At 41.5% G+C, this 25,024-nt stretch overlaps 1 protein-coding gene across 4 annotated transcripts in view; it reads right to left on the reverse strand.

The window, feature by feature from the left end:
* Positions 1 to 25,024, reverse strand: part of ARID5B (AT-rich interaction domain 5B) — a 167,065-nt gene that overhangs the window by 33,824 nt on the left and 108,217 nt on the right. For 3 of the 4 annotated variants that reach the window (XM_081157342.1, XM_081157341.1, XM_081157340.1), the window contains exons 5-6: positions 6,389 to 6,501; positions 273 to 477 (exon numbers count right to left, since the gene is read on the reverse strand). In XM_081157342.1, the coding sequence (XP_081013468.1) occupies positions 273 to 477; positions 6,389 to 6,501 (318 nt within the window). Of the gene's footprint in view, positions 1 to 272; positions 478 to 6,388; positions 6,502 to 7,902; positions 8,351 to 25,024 lie in introns of those variants that run through there. The other variant, XM_081157343.1, reaches the window with a different exon arrangement.

The following is a 25,024-nucleotide window of genomic DNA, read 5'->3' on the forward strand; positions in this document are numbered from 1 at the left end:
GAGAAACTTTCAACATGTCTATTTCCAGTCATAATCAGTGGATTCAAGCCTATAAATATCTCACTGCAACTGCCCCAGAAGGGAACAATGTGGCGGAAAGAGGAAGGGAAAAAAATTCCTGGCTTGGACAATTTGTAGATTTAGTATAAACAGAGAACATCATCACCCCCAGATTAGGATTTCAACATAATCCTGAGTCAAAAATATTTTTTTTCCAAGTCAAAGCATCTGAGCAGTCTTCATAATTCAAAAATGAAAACAAGTGTACTTACTCTGTTTAAAACCTAAATAGGGTATTCGCTCTATTGGCGTCTTCCTTTCTTTCATGTATTTATAAAGTGCCACCAGGAAGGCCTGCTCGTCAGCCCTGCATTCTTCACCAATGGCAACCTTTGGTTTTTCTTCATTTGAGACTTTTTTACAGTTATTATGGTTGTTCTTCGGCTTGGTCAAGGCAGACCTGGCCTCACATTTCACCTGGAAAAGGGGGGGAAAATGCCACATCAAATCGAGCACGGCTCTGGACTGTTTACAAAGAGATAGCTAGTGACACATTTTATGGAGCGGGAAGAGTGAACCACTAAGCTACCCTTGCCCTGAAATAGCTTTTTAGAAGCATCACTAAATATGAATTGTCTTAGACCAGGGGATGGTGAATTTCTGTAAAGGGTCAGCTAGTAAATATTGTAGGCTTTGGACCATAACAGTCTCTGCTGCAGGCTACTCGACTCTAGTGTGAAAGCACTCATTGTTTATAATATGTAACCAAGTGGGTGTGGCTGTGTCCCAATAAAACTTTATTTATAGAAACCGGAAGCCAGGGGGCCATAGTTTGCCAACGATGTCAGCCTCTTTCAGACTCCTCACAAGTATGTTGATGTGAAACCAGAAACAGTGTTTGCAACTGGTGGGACCATGCTCTTGCCTCTTTATATACTTTTCCTAAGGGACACCATCTGTTCGTGTCATTGAACAATTCCCCGCCTTCTTAATATTTCATACTTTGTATCAAAATGAAAGACAAGTCGATCTCTTCATAGGAAACGTATCTTGTTGCTACTCTTTCCAGCAACCTGGAAAAACATGTGGCTGCCAGCAGACGGTGGCATCAGGAACATCAGCCAGGCCTCTGCTGCCTCACCTGAGGGTGAAGCCAGAGCCCCCCTCCCTTGGTGGGAAAGAAAAGATCCCACTCTTTAAGGAGGCTGCTTGCTTTTCAGCCAGCTCTGAGGATATAATAGGAAATGTGAACTTGCCACAAAGGAAGGAGGAGAGGTCAGCTAAAAACCCAAGAAGAGTAAGTGAAAAGCTCCATAATTAAAAAATAAATGGCGGTGAATGCTCCAGATGTTCTTCCGTCCATACTCGAGGCGAAGACGGAACTTGGCACACCGAGCGGCTAACCTAATGTTCCCTCCCCACTGCCATGTTCTACAAGAGGCCTTTGATGGTTGTTAAATATAACGCGAAGTTGCTGAGCTATTTTAATTGTAAAAGGGGGAAGTACAAAGGGTCAAACTTTAAGTTCAAGTGCGCCCGTGGGGAATGTGTACATTCCAATATTCTTTACATCTCCGTATCTAACATCGAAGAGACGAGGGCAAGGGCTGGGGAAATGGGATGAATAAAAATGTCCCACATACTCAACAACATTTTCCATTTCAGATTTTTGACCTCTCTTCTTCTTCCCTTCAGATTCTCCTTCCCGAGCACTAAGAACATAAAAGGCTATGCTTATTTATTAAAGGGAAGTGTATCCTTTTAAAAGGTTTTCTTTATTGCTTAGCCTCTCAAGTGAACATGATCGTTTCATATCTTCAGACTGGTTCTGCTAAAAATAAAACTTCCTGCACAACTCATTCAACTGGGCTTCTAGATAAGATTTTAATTTTTAAAGGCCCGTGAAAATGGTATTAAAACATTTTTCCATGTAGAATTTTTACTCACTGCATCTTCAAACTTTCGTACCTTGTAACAGTAGATATTAAGGCGAACACCCAGTGAAACTTTTATGTGGGCTTCATTGCCAAATTTTAGATAGTTGAGTCTAAAGTTCTGATGAAATCTATAATTTCAGGGCTTTTCGAAATCATACAATTACTCAGGTTTTAATCTGTATTGGTCCCAACCTTTTCTGAGTGTTTACTATGGAGCCAGGCTCTACTCAAAGCACTTTTTAGGTATTATCTCATCCAGGCCCACAACTCTAAGGAGGCAATTTATTATTTTCATGTTAGAGGAAACTGAGGCACAGAGACGGTGAGCACCACGTACACGATCACAAGATCACATCCAAGTTAGTAAGTGGTGAGTTTGGGATTTGAACCCAGGTAGTCTCAATTCTAAGGCTTGTGGTTTTAAACACTATTGACACTCTTATAAAAATATTAAATTGGTAGTGAAAACATACTTTCAATTAAAAAGCACATCTTAATGACTAGTTTTTACAAAACCTACAGCTTAGAAAGGTGATTTATCAACTGAGCACCTACAATGAGCTAGAGATTGTGCTGTGGGCTTCATACAGTCCACCTCCTATACATAAGGATCATAAAAGGCTGGCTTAGCCCCATTTTACAGATGAGGAAACTGAAGCTCAGTGAGGTTATGCATTATCATTTGGCTAGCATGGGGCAGGACTCTGGGCTTAGAGGTCTCCCTCACCCTATACCCCAGTCTTGCACAAACAAGAGTAGATGTAAGGTTTACACATAAAACAGGCTGAGTCTCCAATCTGTAGTGATAATGGGCCAATCACCTATATTATTAGGTCAGAAACGCCATTGTTATGGGAGTAGGAGGTTTGTCCCTCCTGGTCTAGATCGCTGCCGAACCTTCTGCCTCACCTGTGCAGAAACACCCAGACGCATAAGGAAAGCACTGAGGGGGTGCCCAAATCAGGCCTAACGTCATTCAGGTTCCCTGCATCCCAGAAAAGTGTCCAGGCGAAGCCAGGCTGCCACCTATTGAACTCCATCCTGAACCTCAGTGGGCTTCCCAGCAGGTTTCTCCTGGGGAACCAGGTGCTTCCTAAGAAGTGAACAGCAGCTTCCTTTCTCAGACTGGCTCCATACCCTTCTCCAGTTCATATAAATGAGCCCTTTAAGGTGTTATTCTATTTCTGGGTTGAAACAGGCCAAATTCCTTTCCACATTTACCCAAAACAGTCTCAGCATTTTAATCTACTGGAATATTAAATGGGAGCTAGTCTTCGTGGCGACCTTGAGAAAGCCCACTCTTTTGATGGGGTAACAGTTAATTACTAGATCTGTTTTTCCCGACCTGTGTGTCTTATACTGTTGAGTTCACTAAGAGCTTTGGGGTTTCCCAAGTGATTGAGAAAGTGCTAATTAAAGAATCCACATTTAATGCTTTCAATGAGCCACCACTTATTTGATATTAACCACATCCTTTCACTGGATTGAGTGATAACTAATCCAGCTCTCAACTGGGGCAGTGAGGTGTGCTGAACCAGCAGGAGAGAAGCTAGAGTAATCTCAATTCAGTCTCTAACGTGCTAGGAGACCCTCATTTTCTTCCCCGGGAACCCGGGAGGATAGGCCATGGAGGTAGTTCTGAGAAGCAAAGGGGGTGAAACACGTGGAAAACAATGAAAGTACCCTATTTGTAAAATATTGAAAGTATGCTTGTGATTTAAATGAAAGAAGAGACTGCATACCATGGCTTTCTTTTCATGTTCCTTTTAGAATATAAACCACCTGTTACATACTTCTGGCCTTTGGAAAGTGCTTACAGGATGTGAAAAGTCTTTTGCCTACTGTCAGTGGAGGTCTTTCATTAGAAACCTAAGCTGAGAAGAGTTCTCTTGTGTAGGTCACCATAAGAACAGGCTTGGGCCCCAAGATGATGCAAGATGATCCCAAAGAAAACAGCAGGACTTGAGCTGGACACCTTCACTGTATCTTTAGAGAAATGGTGGCCTTTTTCCTATGTGACTTTTGCTGTCTTCGGAAAGCCATGGACTTCTCAGTCTTGTAAAGCTAGCTTTCATGTTTGCATTGAGAAACTACAACTTTTTGATGGCGACAGGCAGATTACTCGACTTGCTTTCCTAGTCATGTACCCAAGAAACCCAGTGGATTCTCATGCTGAGCGCCCTGCCATGTGGAGCTGCGGAAAGCTGGTGCTTACCTGTAGTTAGAAATGGTCTGTTTGAGAAACTTTGAAGAAGAAAAAAAAAAAATCACACAGCTCTTGGTCATAAAGGCAAACTAACTGTCACCTGAAATGCTGTTCCCAGCTCAGCAAAGGATCAGATGGTCACAGGTTTGTAATCTCTACTGTAGCGTTTCATGAGAAAAGACCAGTTGATGACATAGGTGCCTTTTTAACGGTAGCTCTGACCCAGATGTGGCCGTTCATTCTGTAGGGATTTTACATCAGTCTGTTGGTGCCAGCACATAAACCTCCATCACACCCATCAGTCTCTCTTCTATATGAAGTGGTCTTGCCTGAACCACTGGAACAGCAGGACTATAACCCAAGACTCCAAGAAGAGTTGGACATTTAGAACAGTCCCCAGGAGCTGGCTGCTGCAGGATATCCATACATTCACCACTGAAACCAACGATGGACAATCCTCCTCCAGGTAAAAGTTCTGAATGGCTGCACTGGTGGACAGTGGGGTAGAAATGGTCACTTAGAAAACCCAGGCTTGGAGGCCATCCTTCCTAAGAAGGATAAGTCAGTGAACAGCAAATTCAGAACAGGCTCCTAGTCTCTTTAGTTTTGTGGGTCTTAGTGTGAGTCTCTGTTTTCCAGGGAGAGAGATATTGGAGGGTTGTGCTCTCAGGTCAGTTGTGTGAGTTTTATAAAACTCCCAGAGGCATACATTGGTAGTGACTCCAAGTGACATAAGAAGGAGCTTCACCCTGCTGGGCTCAGGTAGAGGAAATGCTGAGATAAACACGTGATGCCATCTTAGAGGTATGGGGCCGGGAGCCAACACAAGACATCGGCAGTACAAGCTTTGCTGAATGTTACAATCCTCAAACCTTCTCGCTCCATTCTTCAGTATCTTGTAAACCACATTCATAGGGAATAAACTGTTCCTGCTGACATCCTTCAAGACCATGGAAGCCGAAACCCTAGGTAGGTAGCTCGAGGGTCAAGGTGTCCAAATTACTAGAAAATGTCATACTTGGTGTTCAGGTGGACTCACTTGCAGATGGTTAAATGAACAGAACAAAAAGTAACTTAAGGCAAAGAGGCGGGGTTTTTTTAGCCAGAAAATACACGTTTCTATTGGTTGATCTCTTTTTAACCCTTTGCAATCTTGGAAGCATGAAGAAATGATCCTCAGAAATTCCCAATGAAGATAAGACTCACAGAATGTGAATGTCTAGGGCTTGCTTTGTTACACTGGGAGGAGTGGAGTACATGGCAGAAAAAGCGTGGATTTTCAGCATGGAACTGAATTCATGTTTTTCAACATTAGAATCTTCTAAATTCACCAATAATCAAAATGTTCCCACTTTCACAAGTTTAGTCCTTGAACCTGGAAATGTGGTATCAGTTGATATCCAGTCTTGAAGTCAGGTCCCAGAGGGGCGATTGCTGCCTTTGGCACAGAAACAACACCTCCACGCAAACACCCCATAAACGGAGCCATGGAAATCTGATCCGAGCTCACAAAAGGAAAAATGATAAGTCTAAAAATATGAAGTGACACTTCACACTTCCGGCTGCTAAATGCTTCAGGCACGGACGGACTTTCAAGATTCCAAAGAATGCTTAGGCAGCATGGGCTGGGGCCTCAAAAATCAGCCTAGAAATGGGACCCTCATTCTGCGTTAAGAGAGATCTCTAAAAACATATAAATGTACAGATGGGTATATGTGCAATGTAAAAATTTTGCTATGTGTCTTTAATTTTACTCTCAGGTAAGTTAGAGGTGATTTTGAAAAAAAACACAAGAAACACACCACATAACTAAAAGGATTAATTCTAGCCATTTCTAATTCCTCCTCAGTTAATCTCTGAAGCAGATTTGGCTGAACACATTCAGAAAAAGGATGGTTCAGCTGCTCTATTTTTGACACAAGCCGAGTAAACTATGTCATTGTGTCACCTACTATGAAATCTCAGCCTCAGTGACGTGGGCGCTTAATCATCTGTCCTTCACCCAACAGGCCAAACTGGGAGGTGGGAAGTCTTTCTGTTGACTAATCAAAATGCTTACACACTGCCCACTCCCAGCCCCCAAGGCAGGGGAGGTGGCGGGAGCCGACGCAGCAGCGAGCTGTGAATACCAAAGTTAGATCTGGAATTGCAAACTGCCGCCAGGACCCGCGAGCAGAGAGATGCAGAGAGAAAGGAGAAACAGAGAGGTGCAGGAAAATGAACAGCACGCCGCAAACAACTGTACCTTGGCGATGGCTTTGCCATCCGAATTGTTGTTGGAATCTTTAACGGCGCTGAACGAATCTCTTCTCTGTGGGCATGCTTTCTTTTTGCGTGGTCTGCCTTTAAGATTTGGCGCTGAAAACAAATGGAAAACGATTGATATACATTTTCATTTGCATGGGTTCCCTTATTAAAAACCGAGCATCTTACTATACAGTGGCCCCCATCACGTGTGCAGGGAAATGTACACATCTGTGGTAGCCAGCCCTTCCTTTACGCTTCTCTCTCTGAGGGGTTGCATCTTGGAAGACCATACACTTCTGTACTTCTTCCCCAGAGCAAATCTATTACACTTTAATATGTCTAATTAATCTCAATAAAATGAAGCCCTCAGCTCTAAAGTATGGTGAGAGGAAGATGCATTTCCTCGTTGTTAGAAAAGAAACAGCCTGAGCCAGGCTCCGAGATGATTCTTTGTTTTGTTTTGTATCTTTTCAGAAACCTAGGTTATATGCCAGCCCATTATGGTATTACAGTAATGTTATGTTGGAAAACATCTCTCTTCAAAATTGGAGGCATGAGCCTTTTCTCAAATTATACAAATAAGTAGAGAGAGAGAGCTATAGAGAGAGGCATTCAAGATAACAATCTGGAAAAAAATAGCATTACGTGTATTTACTAATAACATTGCGACCAGCATGTTTCAAATCTGAACATATCTGGCAGATATGTTTAAATCAGCATGCTCTTTTTTTCCTTTTCAATATATTTTTTAATGACCATCTTGAGGGTTATTTAAAATAACTTCCAAAGATCACACTGGGGTTAGCCAGATTCAAGGGAGATTATTTATACTTTCTAAAAGCCACAGACAAGACGCAAATCAAAGTTATATTTCAACCTTGATGTTGAGCTTGAATCTCTTTAAGGTCCATACAGAAAGCAGTGGGGGGGGGAGCTGCTGTTTACTGAGGGCTACGGCTGTCCGGCATCAGCTTTCACATTTAACTTCATCAGTCACCCAAGTCAAACAAAAGTAAAACAAACCAACTAACCAACTAGCCCTTGAAGAATTCCAAAGGAATGAATTATACCCCAAGCAGTTCCTTTCAGACCTTTCCAGGTACCCACACTCTTTATGATTATGACAGTGCCAAATGTGAACAACTCAAACCCTCCTAATTGTGGTTAATCTCACCCGTGCCACGCAGTTAACCAGTGGTTTTAGGACATTTTATATTGTACTCATTTTCCAAACAAAGTTAATCCCATTAATTTTATTTTCTACTGTGGATAACAGCTGGCTCTTCCTAAAGCTTAGTCAAAAGAGCTGCCTTTACAATCAGGCAAAAGTTTAAAAAAGTGGCTTTGGGGCTCCAGCTCAGAGCGCCCCCCCCTCCCCCCAAATCCACTCTCCCTTCTCCCACTTCCCCAGAAGGATCCTCTGAAAGTCCACCCCCCGAAGAGCCAGCCTGGAATTATGGAAGGTAAACAAGCTCACAAACAGAAATCAAGCCAAGAGAAAGTGGCGATTACCCATTCCAGTCGACACACATCTGCCTGCCGATGCCCGGGCTCATGCAAGCTCAGCTGCCTGGCTGCTCCGCCGGCCTGGGCGTCTGCGCTGGGCTTGGCCTGGCTGTCAGCTTCCCTCCGAATGAGAGCTGCGAGGCTCCGCGCGAGGCTTACAACTCCCCTCCCCCGGCAGCTTCATTACTCATGTAAACACACAGCAGTGACTAGCACCGAGTGTGTGGGATGAGCTCCGAGGACTTTGCTGGAGTTGCCAGACTGGCAGAGAGGGCTAAGCTCTCTCCACCTCCCTGCGCGGGGTTTGGTGACTTCATCTGGCCTTTTTGTGGATCCTGACCTCCTGCCCCCCTCGGGGAGCATGATGCCACCTTCCAGGACTGACACGGTCCTCAGCCTGGAGCCAGGGTGTGGACTCTTTTGGTTTGAAGATTTGTAGCACACAAGTGTTTCCACAACTGCCCGAGTGCTAAGCTTTAATGATCTCTGGGAAAGGATGTACTTTCATGTCCCCTTATCAAAATAATAGCAGAGCAGAGAGCTGACAAACAAACTTGGGGTAGATCTGAGGCATTTCACTGAAAGGAACAAAACAATGCCGCCTCTGTTCTAAGACTTGTTACTGTGATCTTTCCTTCCTAACATTTTGGCAAAAAAGCATTTGAACCTAAAAGGCATTTATTTCCAGAAAAGCTTTCAAATCCCAAAGGCCTTTTAGATAGAGAGAACTCGCATTGAACAGGCTGTTTTAAATAAAGACAAAGGTTCCGGGAACTGACAATAAGTCATCCCCAAATCGGGTCTGTTTTCTCCATTCTTTGAGCTGTTTTCAGAACCAGAGAAGCACATGTCCCTCCCCGGCAGATTCTGAGAATTACAAATTTAGAACACACTCGCACCTAATATTCTGGTCACACAAACTTCAACTGTACGTAGGATCTGATCAAAAGAAAAAAGCCTCTTGTTCCTAGTAAGGCAAGCAGGCTGATATTTCAGGTATGTTGGCTAAATCCCACCAATCGCTCAAGTCTCAAACTCAAATTCCTTTTTTAGTCTGCCCTCTGAACTCCTTTCCTGACCTTCTCTTAGGCTGGTATCACTTTGTACTTTATTCTTTGTACTTCAGCTGTGCTTTATGGCTTATTATTATTACACTATACCAGAGAGTCCGTAAGGACGGGACCGGGTCGGATTCATCTCTCATCTGCCCCAGCACACAACCCAGGAGGCACTATTGCATAATATGAATTTGTTGAATGAATGAGGAACTAATAGAAATAAAGATGCCCACATATCTCTCCTTTGTGTCTTCATGAGCTGGGCCTGCCCACCTGACCATGGGTGCACCTGTCACACTGGTCACCTGTAAAACTGTGTTCACCTTTAGTCCTTAGCCTTGAGCTCTAGGAATATAAACTAGTGGCTTGAGTTTGTTGTGGGAATTGAGACAGGAGACCTACAGCCTTTGGTGCCTGATTCCTGTTAAGCCCCTGTGCCTCGCATCTCTCTGGGGCCAGAAGCTTGTCGCACATGCAATGAGCAAATGCCCTGAGGAGCAAATGTTCAAAGTCCCAGAGCGCATAATACAATTTGAGACCTTTTGGATCCACAGATCCAAGGTGATGCTTTGAGATGGAGAGTCTGGCTTTTGGGGAGAGCAAAATTTCTGGCCCCCAAGCTATATTATTTTCCTACAGGGTCAAGAAAACAAATAATTTGCTAGGTAGATGAGTGGAAATAAATGCTTTATGGTGTGATAGTGGTCAGGGGTCAGGTGGAAAAAACAGTCCTGCCTGGTCCCAGTTGCCCTGAACCAACCCAAGTCTGCCCCTTGCCCCTCCTGCCCCCCCCCCCCCCCAACAGCTAAGGGTTATGGACATGGACCTACCAAAAAAACTAAATCCTAGACTCCGGACTAACACTAGCTCCAGCGCTTTAGATGAGACTGATCCCTACCAGCAAAGCCATTCTGGGAAGCCAGCAGTACACTTACCAATAGCATAACTGACTAGAGTGAGCTCTACTTAAAAAATAGTATGGAGCAATAAATGAACAGTTACTTTTCCATGTGTATATAATCCACTAGGGATCCCTGGCCTGGCTCACTCATAGAGTTCAGTCAGTGTTCTTTGCATGAATGTTTTTAATGTCATACATGAATAACAATCATAAGAGCTGATCCTTACTGAGCACTTTCTCTGTGCCAGCCAGCACTTTGCATACAATAACTCATATAAAACTCACAACAAGCCAACAGAAGGTGCAATTATGAATCCCATTCTACAGACGAGGAAACTGAGATAGAGATGAAATTACTTGTCTGAGGTCATACAACAGGTTACTGGTAGCAGAAAGATTCCAGCCCAGACAACCAGACTTTATCCAGAGCCTCTGCTTTAAGGAACTTCTCTCTAACGGACACACACACACTCACTTTGGCTCATATTTATATTATTAACCTGGGCTGGTAGTCACCAGGGAGCTTTCCCCAAATGAAAATATTCCCGAATACCACATGGCATGAGAGTGCTGCGGCCCACCTCAAGCAACAAACATCATCTTACAGGTTTGACAGCAAGCAGGGTCCCCACCAATGGGTCCTGACTCAGCAGCAGGTGACAAGATTTCCACTAAAGCCACAGAGTTCCAATAAAACGTAGAGAGCCATGCACCAACCCCTTGCAGTGGGCCACTGACTCATCTGCCCAGTCAGTGGAAGATCCCTGTGGTTTTTAAAAACTCTTTCTTCTCTGACTGTCCATCTGTCCCTCTTCCTCAGGGCCATGAAATTAACAAGCATTCACCTTGGAGAAGTCACTGCTGTTCCTAAGGTGCTAATCCCAGGAGACACAGCGACCACCAGGGCTGCAAGCTACTTTGACATCTAACCCTTGTGTTTTGTTTAGTTAATTCCCTTTTTAACTCCATCACATGTTAAATAATTATAGTCTCTTTTTAAAGACATACAGCAAAATAAAATTTTTTTTTCTTAGAATCTGAAACTCAAGAGTCGCAGGCATTCATTTATATATTTACTTCACAATGGGTTCTGACAAGTTATGTGTCAGCACAGGTGTGGGAAACTTTCATCTCAACCCCACTCTTGCAATAATAATAATAAAACAAAGGAAATGTAACCAGTTACTGGCAAAGTAAATTGCTTTTGGCTTCAATTGTCCCTGTTTTTTTCAACTGTGTACTTCCTGTCATGACCGTCTATTTTTTTTTTTTTTGGTAACATTTATACTCTTGGAAATACCACGAAGATAAACTGCTATAAAAGCTGGATTGACTCATCAGTTAACAACTCTCTCTTCTCGCTTTGCAGAGAGGATTTTGTTGCCAATGCAGCTACATATTCTCTCGAGAAATTCTTTGTGAGCTTCCACTCAGAGAAAGGACTTGCTTGTTGGTGGGGATTGGAATTAGGAGAATGGAAAACCAGGCATCATTTTCCTAAGAGTATGACCCTCAGGGTCAATGTCTAGAGGAAGCCGGCAGAGCGTTAACTCATTTGATTTGCAAGTTGTGTGTGTGTGTGTGTTAAACACTAAACACAAGCCAGAAAACTAAACTCCACTGATTGAAGTATTAAGGACTGACAAACATTGTTCTATGTATAGTATGCATTACTGATAATACTTTGCATTTCTGTAATGCCTTTCCTCTGAGGATATCAATTCTCTGGAACATTTTCTTTATAGACAATAATCTTAAAATACTCTGGCAAGTTTCAGCATGGAGCATTGCTCTTTCTGGGGGGAAGAAAAAAAAAAACCTACCCTAATTTAGTTATCATTTACTGTGTTCTATTTTCAATGTTTCCCTTTTGACTATTTAGAAACTTCCTCTTTCACTACCACAAAAATAGGACGAGTGTTTTTAAAGTTATTAACGTATGAATAAAAGATTAGAAACCAAGAATGGCAGAAGGCTTGATCAAAGCCACTCCTGAAATTTATGGGTGTAATAAAAGAAAGGCATTTCACAGATAATCTCTTACAGAATTTCAGTTTTCAAATACTTGGGGGGGAAAATAGAAAAGAAAAACAGAAGCTCTCAGTCCTCATTTTGGCTTTAACTTAAAGACAACATTTTTACTTTAAAAATTCATAAATGAGTTCCTGAAATTTTTATTTTAAATCCACAGTTTATTCCGTATACTCACTCTGCTACACCTAACAGGATGGTGCCAGAAAACTGTAGCTGCTGGGATTCAACATCTCTTAACGGGTTGAGTCTTTCCATGAAGCGACAAAGCATTAATTACATACAGACTGAAGAATATTAAAGTTTAGTTTCATTCTGTTTTTCTATAAACAGCCCTTTATACCCAAGAGAAATATTTGAGAAACAACTGTATTATCTGGGATATGAGCACACAGGACCATTATCAAGCACAACTCCATCTTGTAGAACATTCCAACTTAATAATGAATTTAAAGCAATAGGCATATTAAAAAGAAAAACCCCCCAAACCCTCTGCGTTATATCATTGTCTGTAATTGTTCTGACAGTTCCATTTTTCAATGTAATTTTTTTCTCAAATAAAAGCATTAAAAAGATGAGCCCAGAGTTGTGGACCGAAACTAGAGCCAAACTCAAACACGCTTTACACTCAAATGCCACCAAGACCACGCAGCCCTGAACAGTGATCACTTCTGGCTTTTCTGGATGTCGCCACTTTGAGTGCCCAAGTTTGCTTTGGCCCAAGCCATGCCCCGGCGTTGCTTGAACCATAGTTGTTCCTACTCCCTACAACTTAGCATTTCCAACGAACTCTGCTCTCACAGAATCCAGGTGCCCTCCTACTTCCCGTGGAAGGGTAAGCACTTGTGTTATTAGAAAGAGGTTGGAAAAAAAAAAAAGAGAAACAGGCTTTATATGAGGTCTAGTCACTTTGGCTCTTTGTCAAAATAACTGAGAGCCCCCAAAGTCACTAATGAGAGTGGAATGTGTGACTGCATTTGTCATACCTGGATTGCCTGGGCAGCTTAAGTCCAAAACAGCCGTGGACTTCATTGACTGCTCAACAAACCATGTAAGTAAACACTCATGTAATCCTTTCCAAAACATGCCCAGTCTTACTCACTCCTGTTTCCTACTGGTAAACGCTAGAGCAATTATTAATGCTCCTGATCAAAATTTTAGCAATTTTACAGGCATGTGATTTGCATAGCTATTTCCTGGCCCGCCTTCTTTCTGCCCTGGAGGTCTTCATTTCTCAGAAACACTTAAACGTACAGATATGACTTCTCTCCTCCCCCCACCCTGGAAATGGAATGCGATTTGTTAACTCATCTGTACTGCTAATTGGTTTGAAAGCATGTGACTCCGTGCATTCTTGCCATTAAAACACAAGCAAACCTTTCTTTTCATTAGGTCTTACCAGCTGTGATGGGCGGATTTCTATCTTTATTTCATCTCTGTGTCTTGAGGGGGGAGAGAAATTTAAATGACCGAATGTTATTGTATATTATTCTGAAATATGTAGTGAATTCCAAAGGAATGCAGAAATGTTCTAGAAATAGGCTCGTCCACAGGGGCACTGGCAAAGAAGAAGGAATTATAGATACTTTTCACTGCCATTTGCAGAGTAAGGGGAAATCTGGGAGCTAAATCTAGGTGTAGAGTAAGGAGAGAGTCTGGGTTTCCAGAAGGTTGACTCTCTAGAAGAATTCTGGAACTGAAATCCAAGCCAGGCCATTCAGACTGTTAGCTCCCCTTTGGTCTATTCTGGCTAACCCCGAAGTCCCCAGGGGAGCCATCCTCAGGGAAAGGTCTCCTCCGGGGCAGGGAGGAGGTGGTTCAGGGCTGTTTCGAAAAGGCTGATCTGTCTTTGAGGTAATAAGGTCTATCTGCCATGGCATCGGGAGCCTGGAGGAAGACTCTTCTGCCTTAGAATTCCAAACATTCTATGAAGAGACATCAGGGCGGAGTGGATACCGGAGGACTTATCTTGGTCCTTTAGGTACAAGTGGCAGCCCCACCTAGATGTGCATACTGCACACAAAGGGTCTGCTTTCCTCCCCCGCTGCAAGGCCTTGGCATAAAGTCTCAAACTCAACCCAAGAAACTTGGCCTCTAAAAATGCCACAGTGGCTCCAACTTCCACTTTCACATCCACAGTCCTCAGATGCCAGTGCCCACCGCCCCCTCCCCACCCCCGGCCGCTCCCAGGCCCCAGATCCCAGGGCCCTCCCTTAACGGAGAAGATCCTGCAGGCTGCTGAGAAAACAACTGGGCGAAAGCGGTTCCATTTAGAATGGGTGTGTTTCAATGTTCGCTATGTACTTTTTCTTAAGACTTTAAAATAACTCATGTTTCCATTTTTGAGAACTATTTAATAAACACAGATTTAGTCTATCTTAGGATGATTGTCTATAATAAGAATAGAGTATTGGTTTAAGATACTTGCCTTTTTTAAGGCTATTGAAGGATCCATCCTGGAAATGCTTTTTAAGGACATTTTGATTTCTATAATTTATAAAGTTTATAAAAATAGGACCTCTTAAACAAAGAGAGTTAATTTTTGTCTCTCCCTCTCTCTCTCTCTGTTTTGTTACAATCAATAAACCTGCTCATTCTGGCCTATGATTGATAAGTTCTGTGGCGTTGCTATTGAACATGACAGAAAAAAAATGAAAGCTCCATTTTTGTATCGAACAGCCTGGCAAGGAGCAGTAAATATCAGAACAGTTTTTAAACTCATATGTAAACAGAACATTCTTGTTCAGCCATTTCTCCAGGTTTGGAAATGAGATATTCCATTTTCAACACTGAGGATAATTGATTTGCTACATCTCTAAAAAAAAAAAAAAAATCCCCTAGTTGGAAATAAGTAGAAGAGACTCTGTGTGTGTGTATGTGTGTGTGTGTTAACATGAAGATATTTAACTTCTTACAGACCTGGGCTAATATGTAACAAGACACATTTTTGTTTTACAAACACATAAAAAGTAAAAGGTCATCAAGTAATAAACTGCTGATTTCTTTTTTTAAAAATCCCCAAAGAAATATGTACTTAATGGGGATTTTTCGCTCTGTTTATGTTTTTCTACATTTCAGAAAGAATAATTTAAAGAAGTAGGAGATTATTTTACTTAACAGTAAAAAGATAACAATTCTTGTTTGTCTGAGACTCTGGGATAATTTTCTTTGCTCAGATGAAGCCCTCTCTTCCCTTCCACCTTCCTGAGCTACCAGTACTATCTCTGAGCTTCACTTGTTTGTGGATATATCAGAGCCACATACTAGAAAATGACTTTAAAGGCTCTACTGTGATACCGAGCACACATGGTAGAAAAGGGAGTGATCTGGAACAGGGTGGAGTGATGGTCCACAGTGAGAAGAGAAAGGGTCAGAGCTGTGCATGGAGAGGCTGTGACAGAGTCCATAACACTCAGTGGCATATTGAATTAAGAACAATTAGGGTGCTCAGTGAGTCTGAGTGAGCGTGGAGAAACAACGGCCGGATACCATCAGAAGTCCTAACGTAAATCTTATGATGAACAAAGACTACACAGGAAAAGTCAGAACTTCTTCCCCTTTTTTGTCAGTATAAGATAAATCATTTCTGTGACTACTCAGAGCTGCTGTGTCTACCATGAACACCACCAGCCACATGGGGCCACTGAGATAGGTGGAGTCCAAAACGGAGACGTGCCCTAAGTGGAAAATGCACACTGGATTGCAAAGACAATGCAGAAAAATGTAAAATATCTCCATAACATTTTATGTTGATTACATATTGAAATGATAGTCTGGATGTGCCGGTTAAATAAAATATATTTAATATTAAAATGAATTCTACCTTTCTTTTAATATGTGGCTACCAGGAAATTTTAAGTTACATGTGGCTTGCATTACCTTTCTCTTGGGTGATGCGGGTTTAGTCAACAATTCAATGTTACAATTGTAGATCTGTCCTTGGAAATATGTGGTAAAGTGTAGACAGGACAAGATTAACATCTGTGGTTAGGATAATCGGTAAAAGTGATGATTCGGAAGTTTCAATATAATTAAGGATTTTATTCACTGTTATGCAGGATAGTCACATGTAGACGTTAGTATCTGAAAATTCTGTTTTCTTTGTAAAATTCAAATCTGGTAATCATTGACTCAAAGTTAATAAATGGGCCCAATGAAGATGTTATTTCATTAACTTCCTTAACTAAGATGTCAAAGCAAATGTTAAGCCTGGACAACAGACTTGAGGGGAGAGAGAAAGAGAGAGAGAAAAAGAGAGGCTGCCTAATTAGTTATTTTACTAATTATTCTTTTCTGCTACCCACATGGATTGGGTATAATGTAAGCCATTTGCAAACTGAGTAAGAGAAAATAGATCTTGAGTGATTTTGGCAGTTTGGAAGGTAGAAGCCTCTTAACCACAAATTGTTGAATACATTCATGGTCTGGCTGTGTTTTCCTTTTTGGAGATTTCAGTTGCAAGTAAGGAGAGAGGTAGATATGTCAGGCCGAGAGGCAAGGGCATGGCCTTCTTGTTTTTGCCAACGTGCGTCAAGTCCCACAGTTTTACAGGGAGAAAGTGAGATTACTCCTTGAAGACAGGCTCTAAAAAGCCCAGAAAAGTTGATAGAACTAGAAGATTTGAACTCCAGGGGTCAGAGGAAGAGACATATTCTTTTTCCAGTCATTCTGTCATTCTCAGCACCAAAAGACCATGGGGCATCACTCTGAGAGGATGGCTCTCAGTGCCCGCTTGGCCCAATTTCCCATCCTCCCAAATAACTGGTCTCAGGGGGTGAAAACAAAGTCTATACCCCCCAGGCCCTCACTTTTTTTATTCCTGTGGCAGCAACAACACCAAAATATAACTAGAGGGCTAACGGCTCTCCAGATAAACATGTCAATCAAAGGGCTACGCACCCACCTTTTAGGGAGCCCCCTCACCCCCTTTTAAGGTTCCCATTGTAAAAATAAAAGAACAGTAATAGTAGCAGCGGAAATAAGCTTAGGAAATATTTTCTTTTCTCAGAAGGCAAAAGTTGCTATAGTATTTTAGGCAGTAACATGTAGAGAGGCCAAGTCCAAAATCCCCACAACATCAACAAAACAGGCAATGAATATTATGCCTCCTACTGTATAATAATTAAAACATGATAATTGTTATGAACTATTTTGATGGGTATAACCTATACCCAGCGAGGCAGTCTGCACACCTACGGCATGCTTCTGATACTAACTATAGCAGTATTTGTCTTTGTCCCTCACACTCTTTTATAGCACATGGTATGCATATTTCAGCATCCAACATTATTAACTCATGACCAACTGTCAGCTGATGGTTATCTAGCACATGGGGTCTCCACAAAAGGGATCCTTATTTGGGCAAAAGCTCTTGTCTGCACCAGCCTGTCTATATTTTCCCTCTGAAGGACTTTATTTGGATTATTATTGCTGTGAGTGAAAACTCAGAGGCTACTTGTGTGGCAATCAGAAGGCGGGGAAGATAAATCCTTAGCAAGTTAAAACACTTAGCTGATATTAGAACCATTTTCTAGCTTTGTTAGCTGAAAGTCAACTCTCGGTTGCCCTCTCGTGGCGAGTCTATGTGATGTCGTGGGAAAACCATAAAAATCCAGAGAGTTTAATCAAACACAGGTAAGAACACCCATCTTTGACAGCAAGAGTCACAAATCACAACCTTATGTTGTTTTATATGTTTTGGAATTTATGTTTAGCAGCCCTCCCATGTGGAGAAGGAAAGGGGGTGTCGGGGGGGGGACTTATAATATGGAAATTAGAACTTTGTCTTTCTGGAATACAATGACTTAACTATGTTTACTACCGTAACTGCTATATATGTGGCAAATTGATTTTTATGAGATTTAGAACCCTGAAAAAAAAAATCATACCCACATTTAAAAAGTTCCTTCATAACCCAAAATAGACTGATGTTCCAACTGGTTTGGAATTATAGGAACCAAAGAAAGAAGTCTGAATAATTCCCTAATATGGAAGAAACCACTTTTTTAAAAAAAGGAACAATTTATTTGTTTCAGACAATAGGCAACATATGGAAACTTGGAATTTATAGAACCAAGTGTAGGTACAGAATTTATCCATAACCTCTAAACACTAAATTTTATAAAAGTCTGAACTCCACATTTAATAATTGGTTACCCAATTTGGTATTTAATTTGAATTTCTAAAAACACCATTTAAAATTTCTGCTCTACGCCTTTTGACAATTTCCTGCCTACCAGGCCCATCCCCAAAAAGCAAACAAACCTGGTATAAAAACAGACAGAGCAGCTTAAGAAAAAGCTGGGGGCAAAGTACATGAGATCATAAACTATTTTTCATCTTATTACCAGTAAATGTACCATTTCCCTCTTTTATGTGTCTTCTCTTTTGATAAAAGCCGTTCCTCCAACCAGCATTAACAAAAAAATGCTCTGTATTTTTAATATGATTTTAAGGGCAGATTAATCTTAACTTGGCTTTTCCACTCACACACGCAAGTTCAGTTTTTCAACAACAGTTGTTTGGTTTTGTCTTTGAATTAGCAAAGTTCTTAAAGTAATTTTACTACAGAATTAAACAGCTGTGAGTTCTTTAGCAAACATGACGATTCTTGTTCTCCTTTGTACTATTGTGCAAGCTGAAATGCCCTTTCTTTCATGTCTTTTTATTCCAAAATGAATTCCCTAGTTAGCCTTGTTTAGCTTTAAAAAAATAATAATAAAGAAGGGGGCCGGTATTTGCTGACCTCTGAAATCCATCAGCATTTAAGCACAGGGCGTTTACGCAAGGTGCACAATGAAAAGGGCTTTTGTTTAATGCCTATTATGGAATGGAAAATGATATTCTGCCCCAATATAATGCCAGTCCTTGGGGTACAGCAGAGCTGTTTGCAAATATTTCTGTGGAGCATGGCATCTTATGCCTATTTTGCAGATGAGAAAACTGAAACATGGATAAAAGGTGAGAAAGTTAAGAAGTAAGATGTTCATAGAGGCTGGAATTAAATTTAGAATTTGACTCCTAGCCCAGGACTCTAACCACGTGAGGGCTCTGACTCTTTGGAATCAACAGAAGAGCAATTTTTAAAACATTCTTTTGACATTATTAACCACAGCCTCAGGGCCCTGGGAAGTGGGGGTGGGGGCGGGGCCTGGGAACAATAGAGGGCTGCTAGGTGACAGCCTCTTGGGACCGGCTAATAAAATGGATTACTGGATCCATCCTAGGAATATTCAGAGGCTTAACGATTCCCTTTGTATTTTGAAAAATTAAAATCTAGATTCCAGCGCTCCTCTAGACGGCCTCCTAAAATACTAGAGCCAGGGAATCATTACAAGACATGAAGTGCAGAAAGTGGTTCCTGGCTTTTCAAAGGGATTTGGAACCAAAGATCGATGCTAGGAGTTGGTGAATCTGCAGATATGATGACAGTAGGAGTCTTCACTTGAGTAATTTATAAAGTGATGGAATTCTAGAGCTTAAGGAGAACCTCAGGTGCCATCTAGTCCGAACCCATACTTTACACATCAGAAAAGGGCGGCCCAGGGAGTTTCCTTCCCATTTGCCCCAAATGGCCCAGTGGGCGGCAGAGCTGTGATAGACACTGGTGTCTGCTGGCCGCATGGGACAAGCAGCAGCGCCTTGGCAGCAGATGGCTTTTCAATGGGCCCTGGATACCTCCTCTTGGGTCTCTGCAGGGTGAGATGTGTCATCCCATGACCACGTTATTAAAACACACTTTCCAAGGAACTGTAATTAATAAAGGCAAATGGGAGCTGACAAGGACATTCCCACTGTGCTCCAATGCCAAAACATACAACTGAGAAAGCTCACTTGGAGCGCACGGGCCGTGGGTCCTTCTGGCGGGACTTCTGTGCACCACACTCCCAGCTGTTTGCTCAGACCCAAATGGCAGGGACTGAGGAAAGCACTAGCGAAGCCACGAGGGCAGCACTCCAGCGTTTGGCTTCGGTGCCTGCCACCTGCTTGCTTTTGTTGGGCTGGGCTGAGACACGAAGGGGCTAGAGCTAGGCCTTGGGAATTCAGGACCTCTGGGGACCAGGAGAAAGGGACCACAGCCTACCTGGGTTTGGAGCGCCCTTGCTGCCTCCCAACAGTAACAAACAGAGGTCCTGAGCACCTCACTGCGCCCACACCTGTGTGCTCGTGCTCGGGGGGCTTCATCTGCCACAATGCCCTTCCTTTGTGACCTTTGCCCCTCCTGCCCCATCTCCTACTTCTAGGAGCCTACTCTGTTAGACTAGCATTAGGCATCATCTCCCCTGAAAAGCTTCTTTATTCTCCCTCATCTCCAGATGTCTATCTTGGTCATGGTAGCACTGTCACAGTAGGTGCTCAATAAACATTGACTGAACATATCACTCTCTCTGTATCTAGTAAATGTTTATTAAACTGCACTGACTGCTGATCCCAATGAAGAAAAGAAATACCTCTGAAGAAGGCAAGGTGGCTGGAGGTTCCCTCGTTCACAATTGCCATTAGTAAAGGGGGAAATGTATATCTACATTTTAATTCCACTATGTAATTCTGACACCCAGGCATCATCAACCTCCTAAATGCTTAACAGGAGCCCGCCCTGCCTGTGGATCTACAGATCTGACTTGTTTTGCCAAGAACCTCCAACCCACAGGGAAGCTTGCTCTCCTGGAGAACCCTAAACAGGGAAAGGTCAGCAATACCTAAGAGAAATAAAGGTCCCTGGGGAAGATGGCAGACTGTCTAGTGAGAATTACTTTTTAAGGAACCCCATCCCTACAAAGCTGCCAAAAAAAAAAAAAAAAAAAAAAGTGCCTGCAGACAAAAGTCTGAGCAAATCCATAGTGTAGAGATTAAATTTAAATTCTAATAAAGATTTTTAACAAAGATCAATAAAATAGGAGATTGATCTGAAGTTAAAAGTTCCCAGTAATGGGATAGTCTAGAAATTTCATAAATAATGCTTTTATCTTGATTGCAAAATTATCCCCTTCTACACAAAAAACAAGGCGAATCAAGGTAGGAAATTGTTCAGTGGGAATTAAAATGTCACACTTTACACAGAATAAAGCATTGCAATCACCAGGGAAACACACATTGCAAATGTGTTAACACAAAATTACATACATCACTTAATTATATAAGCGCACAGCTCCTGAGTAACAACCATTAGCTAAACATGTCAGGCTGCGGTTGAATATATACATGCAATATTTTTAGCAGAGAGGGGATGTAACTATGTCAGGCCTGGCACCATAAAGCCTGAGATGGCAAGTGCTATTAAACTGAGATGCAATCATGTTGAAAAGGAAACATTAACAAACAGCAGACAATTGAGAAGAAAATACAGTGAGCTTGTGTTCTACTGCATGTGCTTCCAAAACCTTATATAACTATTCATTGTCTATTTCGTCTGGCTTGCATCCCGGGTTTGTTCTATGCTATACTAATTTTATAATAATAAACTGATACACCAGTTTTATGAAATCACGCATGCGGAGAGGTTGCAGATGACATTACATCTGATTATCTTTGCCAGCAAAGGACACCGTTCTGAAATTAAACACAGTATCATGCAAAATCATCCACTTAGTTTAAAATGTCCCTGGAGCTTGCTTCTGAAAAAAGATACGGCATCTTTCCTTTCATTGCCCAAATGCTGGTGACGTTGGTAAAACTGATGCTGGATACCCAAGTTTCACAAGGAAGTAAAGAGGGCACAGGCTTTGAGAGCAGGCAGATCTTCGTTAACTTCACAAACCGGGTAACTGTGTGACCCTGGGACAGTCATCATTTCTCTCAGGTTGAATTTGCCCATTTATCAAAAACAGATTATATCCCTCCCTTGAAAGATTATGATGAAGAAAGATTATGAATGAGGTAAGAAAAGACAGCCTACCTAGCACATTATTCAGTTTTCAGAGACACTAATAAGTGGTTGATGCCGTTATTATTACTATTATATGCACAGACACATGGAAGTAACACACCACTTCAAGCATTTCAAGAGGCCAATAGTTCTCTGGTGGGAGAGTTATTGACACTCTGGAAACATCAGAATCCTCAGCACAGAGGTAAGCACCTTGTAGAAAGAACCCAGAAAGAAAGAATAAGTGAATGAAAGGTAGTGGATCATTTGACACAGCATCTGGTAGACCTCCTACGAAGCTGACTGTTGTCTACTTTGGCAGAGCCTTCCAACATAGAGGCAATAACTAGGTGGTTAAAAGAGGAGAACATGTCTTTGTGATGATTCTGTGTTTTGGGCAACTTTAAATCTCAAAATGAAAAGCAAAGAAAGGAAATTACCATACCATAAAGTGTTGCCTAAATAGGTCCCAAAAAATAAAAATAAAAAAGAGACTATGCCAAGTATCTTCATTCTCTGAAATCAATTGTTGAGCTTTTCTGAAGCCTCCAGGCTCACCTGAATCCCTTTTATCAGTAATCACCACACAGAGGCCTCTGCACATTGTAGGAACTCAACAAATAGACAATAAGTTAAGTGGAATTTAATATGGTCAGCCAAGAAGAAAAAGCAACTTATTGTTTGTAGAAGTCTCAGTATAGACAAATCTATAGGAAGGTTGAACCCCAGGTAGGGTCCAAGGCTTTTCTTATGGGGTTTTCACTCAAACATTCCTATTAATCAAATCTCATTTTAAATAAGCCACTACATGGCAAAAGAGAATAGCAAATTATATCTATATAGAAGACAGGAAGGTCATTTAGGAGAAAAAAGGGGTCATCGGTCCTGGTTTTGTTTCTCATATCTAATATTTGTCAATTCAATAAAATATTTGTTGAATTGCCATCATATGCCTGACCCTGTGCTAGTCCAGCTGGGGATAAAACAGAGTAGACAATACAGTTCCTGCCTTTAAGGAGTTCACATTTTCATTGAATTTGAATAAGTATTCTCACTCACCAGGTCTCACTCAGTTCCCTCACTGAAAAAGATAGGGGTTCATTAGACAAGATTCATGGACCAAATTTGTCCAGTGGCCTCGTTTATTTAGCTTAAACATTTTTTTTTAATTATTGTCATCAACTGAAAATCATGGGAGTTTTACTTAAAAATCAGTATGTCTGAATTTTCTTAAAGATTTGAGAGATCTGATAATACTGGGCTCTTATGCCTACAAAAGACTGGAGCTGAAAAACAGCTGCTCCTTTAGACAGAACATGGGTATCTATTGCTTCCTGATTTCTTATAAGCCTCAACTTTCCTTCCTCCTCTAAGTTCCCTGCTGGCATCTCTGGGTAGCTGAGTTTGTGATCTCTGATCTGGAACCCTTTGGTTCTTTTCGTTTCAAAGAAAGTATGACTGGGAGACCCAATCAATGGTATAAATTAGTAATCTGAAGAGAGGAGTTTAATTCCTTGATTAACCCATGTTCTTTATCTAGCGGTCTTCATCCAAAGGCTGAAAGATCATCAAGTAGATTACCAGAGAAGGTGTTATAATCCTTCTTCTTAAGAGTTTTCCAAAACTCCATTATCTACACATCCATTTGGGATTCGGTAGGAGGCAGTTATGCCTCAAGGGAGAAAAGTGGATCATGCTGCACTAGAGGTCCCTCTTAAATCTACATATTCCCTCTTCACATGTGTCCAAGATAAACTGGGCACTTTGGTGGGTCTCTAAAGATGCCAAACCAGATCTCGTTACTCTTAAAGATGCGTGGCCTGATTCCTGGAAGATCTGCTTTGAAACTGGTGTCAGAAACCTGGCCATCTCAGCTGCAACTCAAACTGTATTTGCTCTTCATTCATTTTTAGACCTCTTGCACTCCAAAAATGCTTCTTGGTGGTTGCTAGGCAACTATTGTTGAATACATGCAAGAGGCATTGTGTGAATATTTTCAAAAACAGGGGAATTTATGTTTAAAACTGAGGACATTGCCATACCTAAAATGAAGTACTTCCTCCTTAGGCAGCTGTCCAGACTAGGGACACTGCAGGCTGCTGGCTTCTGTAAGTCAGGCAGTCAGATGATTCACCAAAAATGATTCATTTGCATTGTCTCTTCTATCATCCTCATTCAGGCGCCCACACTCAGATACATAAGTGGCCTCATCTTATAACAAAGTCTCACTCACAGGATAACTGGGACTTGTCTTATTAAATATTTTCTGCTTTTCCTGTTGTGTGGTCCCTCATTGACCATATTTTCCCCAAGATGAGTACTTCATACTTGCATAGCCTCAAAGCAGGACAACTTGTGGCTCATCAATTATTGCATCTAACTTTAGAACCCACTAAACTTATCATAGAGCAATCATCTCTTTCTCTGACCCAAATGGAAACAGTAAGAACTCTTCTATTTCCACATCAAAGACTAAGCTTTCCGCTGATGCCAAGTGCCCTATGCTTCTTACCAGTAAATGTAGATTTTATTTTATAGTGTGTTTTCCCCACATTTTTTTTTTTTTGACATTCCAATATCATGATCAAGCTAGAAAAGCACAGACATCTATAAATTGAGTCAAATGTCTAAACTAAACAAGAGTTGAACTTGTGGCCAGGTCACCTCCCGCTTTTGTTGAATATTAAGTGGAGAAAAATAATTTTCAATCAGGAGAGAGTCCTAAGGGCAAACTGGTCTAATTACACCCTCTTTCACATGGTTCACATGGCTAGTTTCATCATTTGCAAAGTGGAGAAAATGACTCAGGGCTCAGAAGAGTGCCTGACGCATGATAAATGGCATATAAGTATTGTTATTATTATTACTTATTACTATTATTATTGACATTATTGTTTCTGGCTCATGGTTCCTACATTTGACTTCCCACTACTTCTTGGCCATATATTCTCATTTTGATTAACTCCAATCAAAGACTATGCTTTCCCTTTGAAATCAATTTGGAAAAATATTGAGGATAATACTTAGAAAGAAAAAAAAGAGGTTGTTTACAAAATAAAAAATATATCAAAATAAATACATTATGACACAAAACTTTCCAGTTCACTTTTGGGAAGCCACAGAGATACCTGGCCTACCTAGAGCGGAGGCAGGTCTGCATGATGCATACAAGTGTTAGGGTGGAGGGAGGTGAGGAAGAAAATAAAAATGCAGGCAAGAACATCATGGTTCTGGAATATTCTGCACAGATAAATCCTAGGTCTCTCTGTACAC

The sequence above is a fragment of the Miniopterus schreibersii genome, assembly GCF_964146895.1.
Source record: "Miniopterus schreibersii genome assembly, chromosome: 14".
Taxonomy (NCBI): Eukaryota; Metazoa; Chordata; class Mammalia; order Chiroptera; family Miniopteridae; genus Miniopterus; species Miniopterus schreibersii.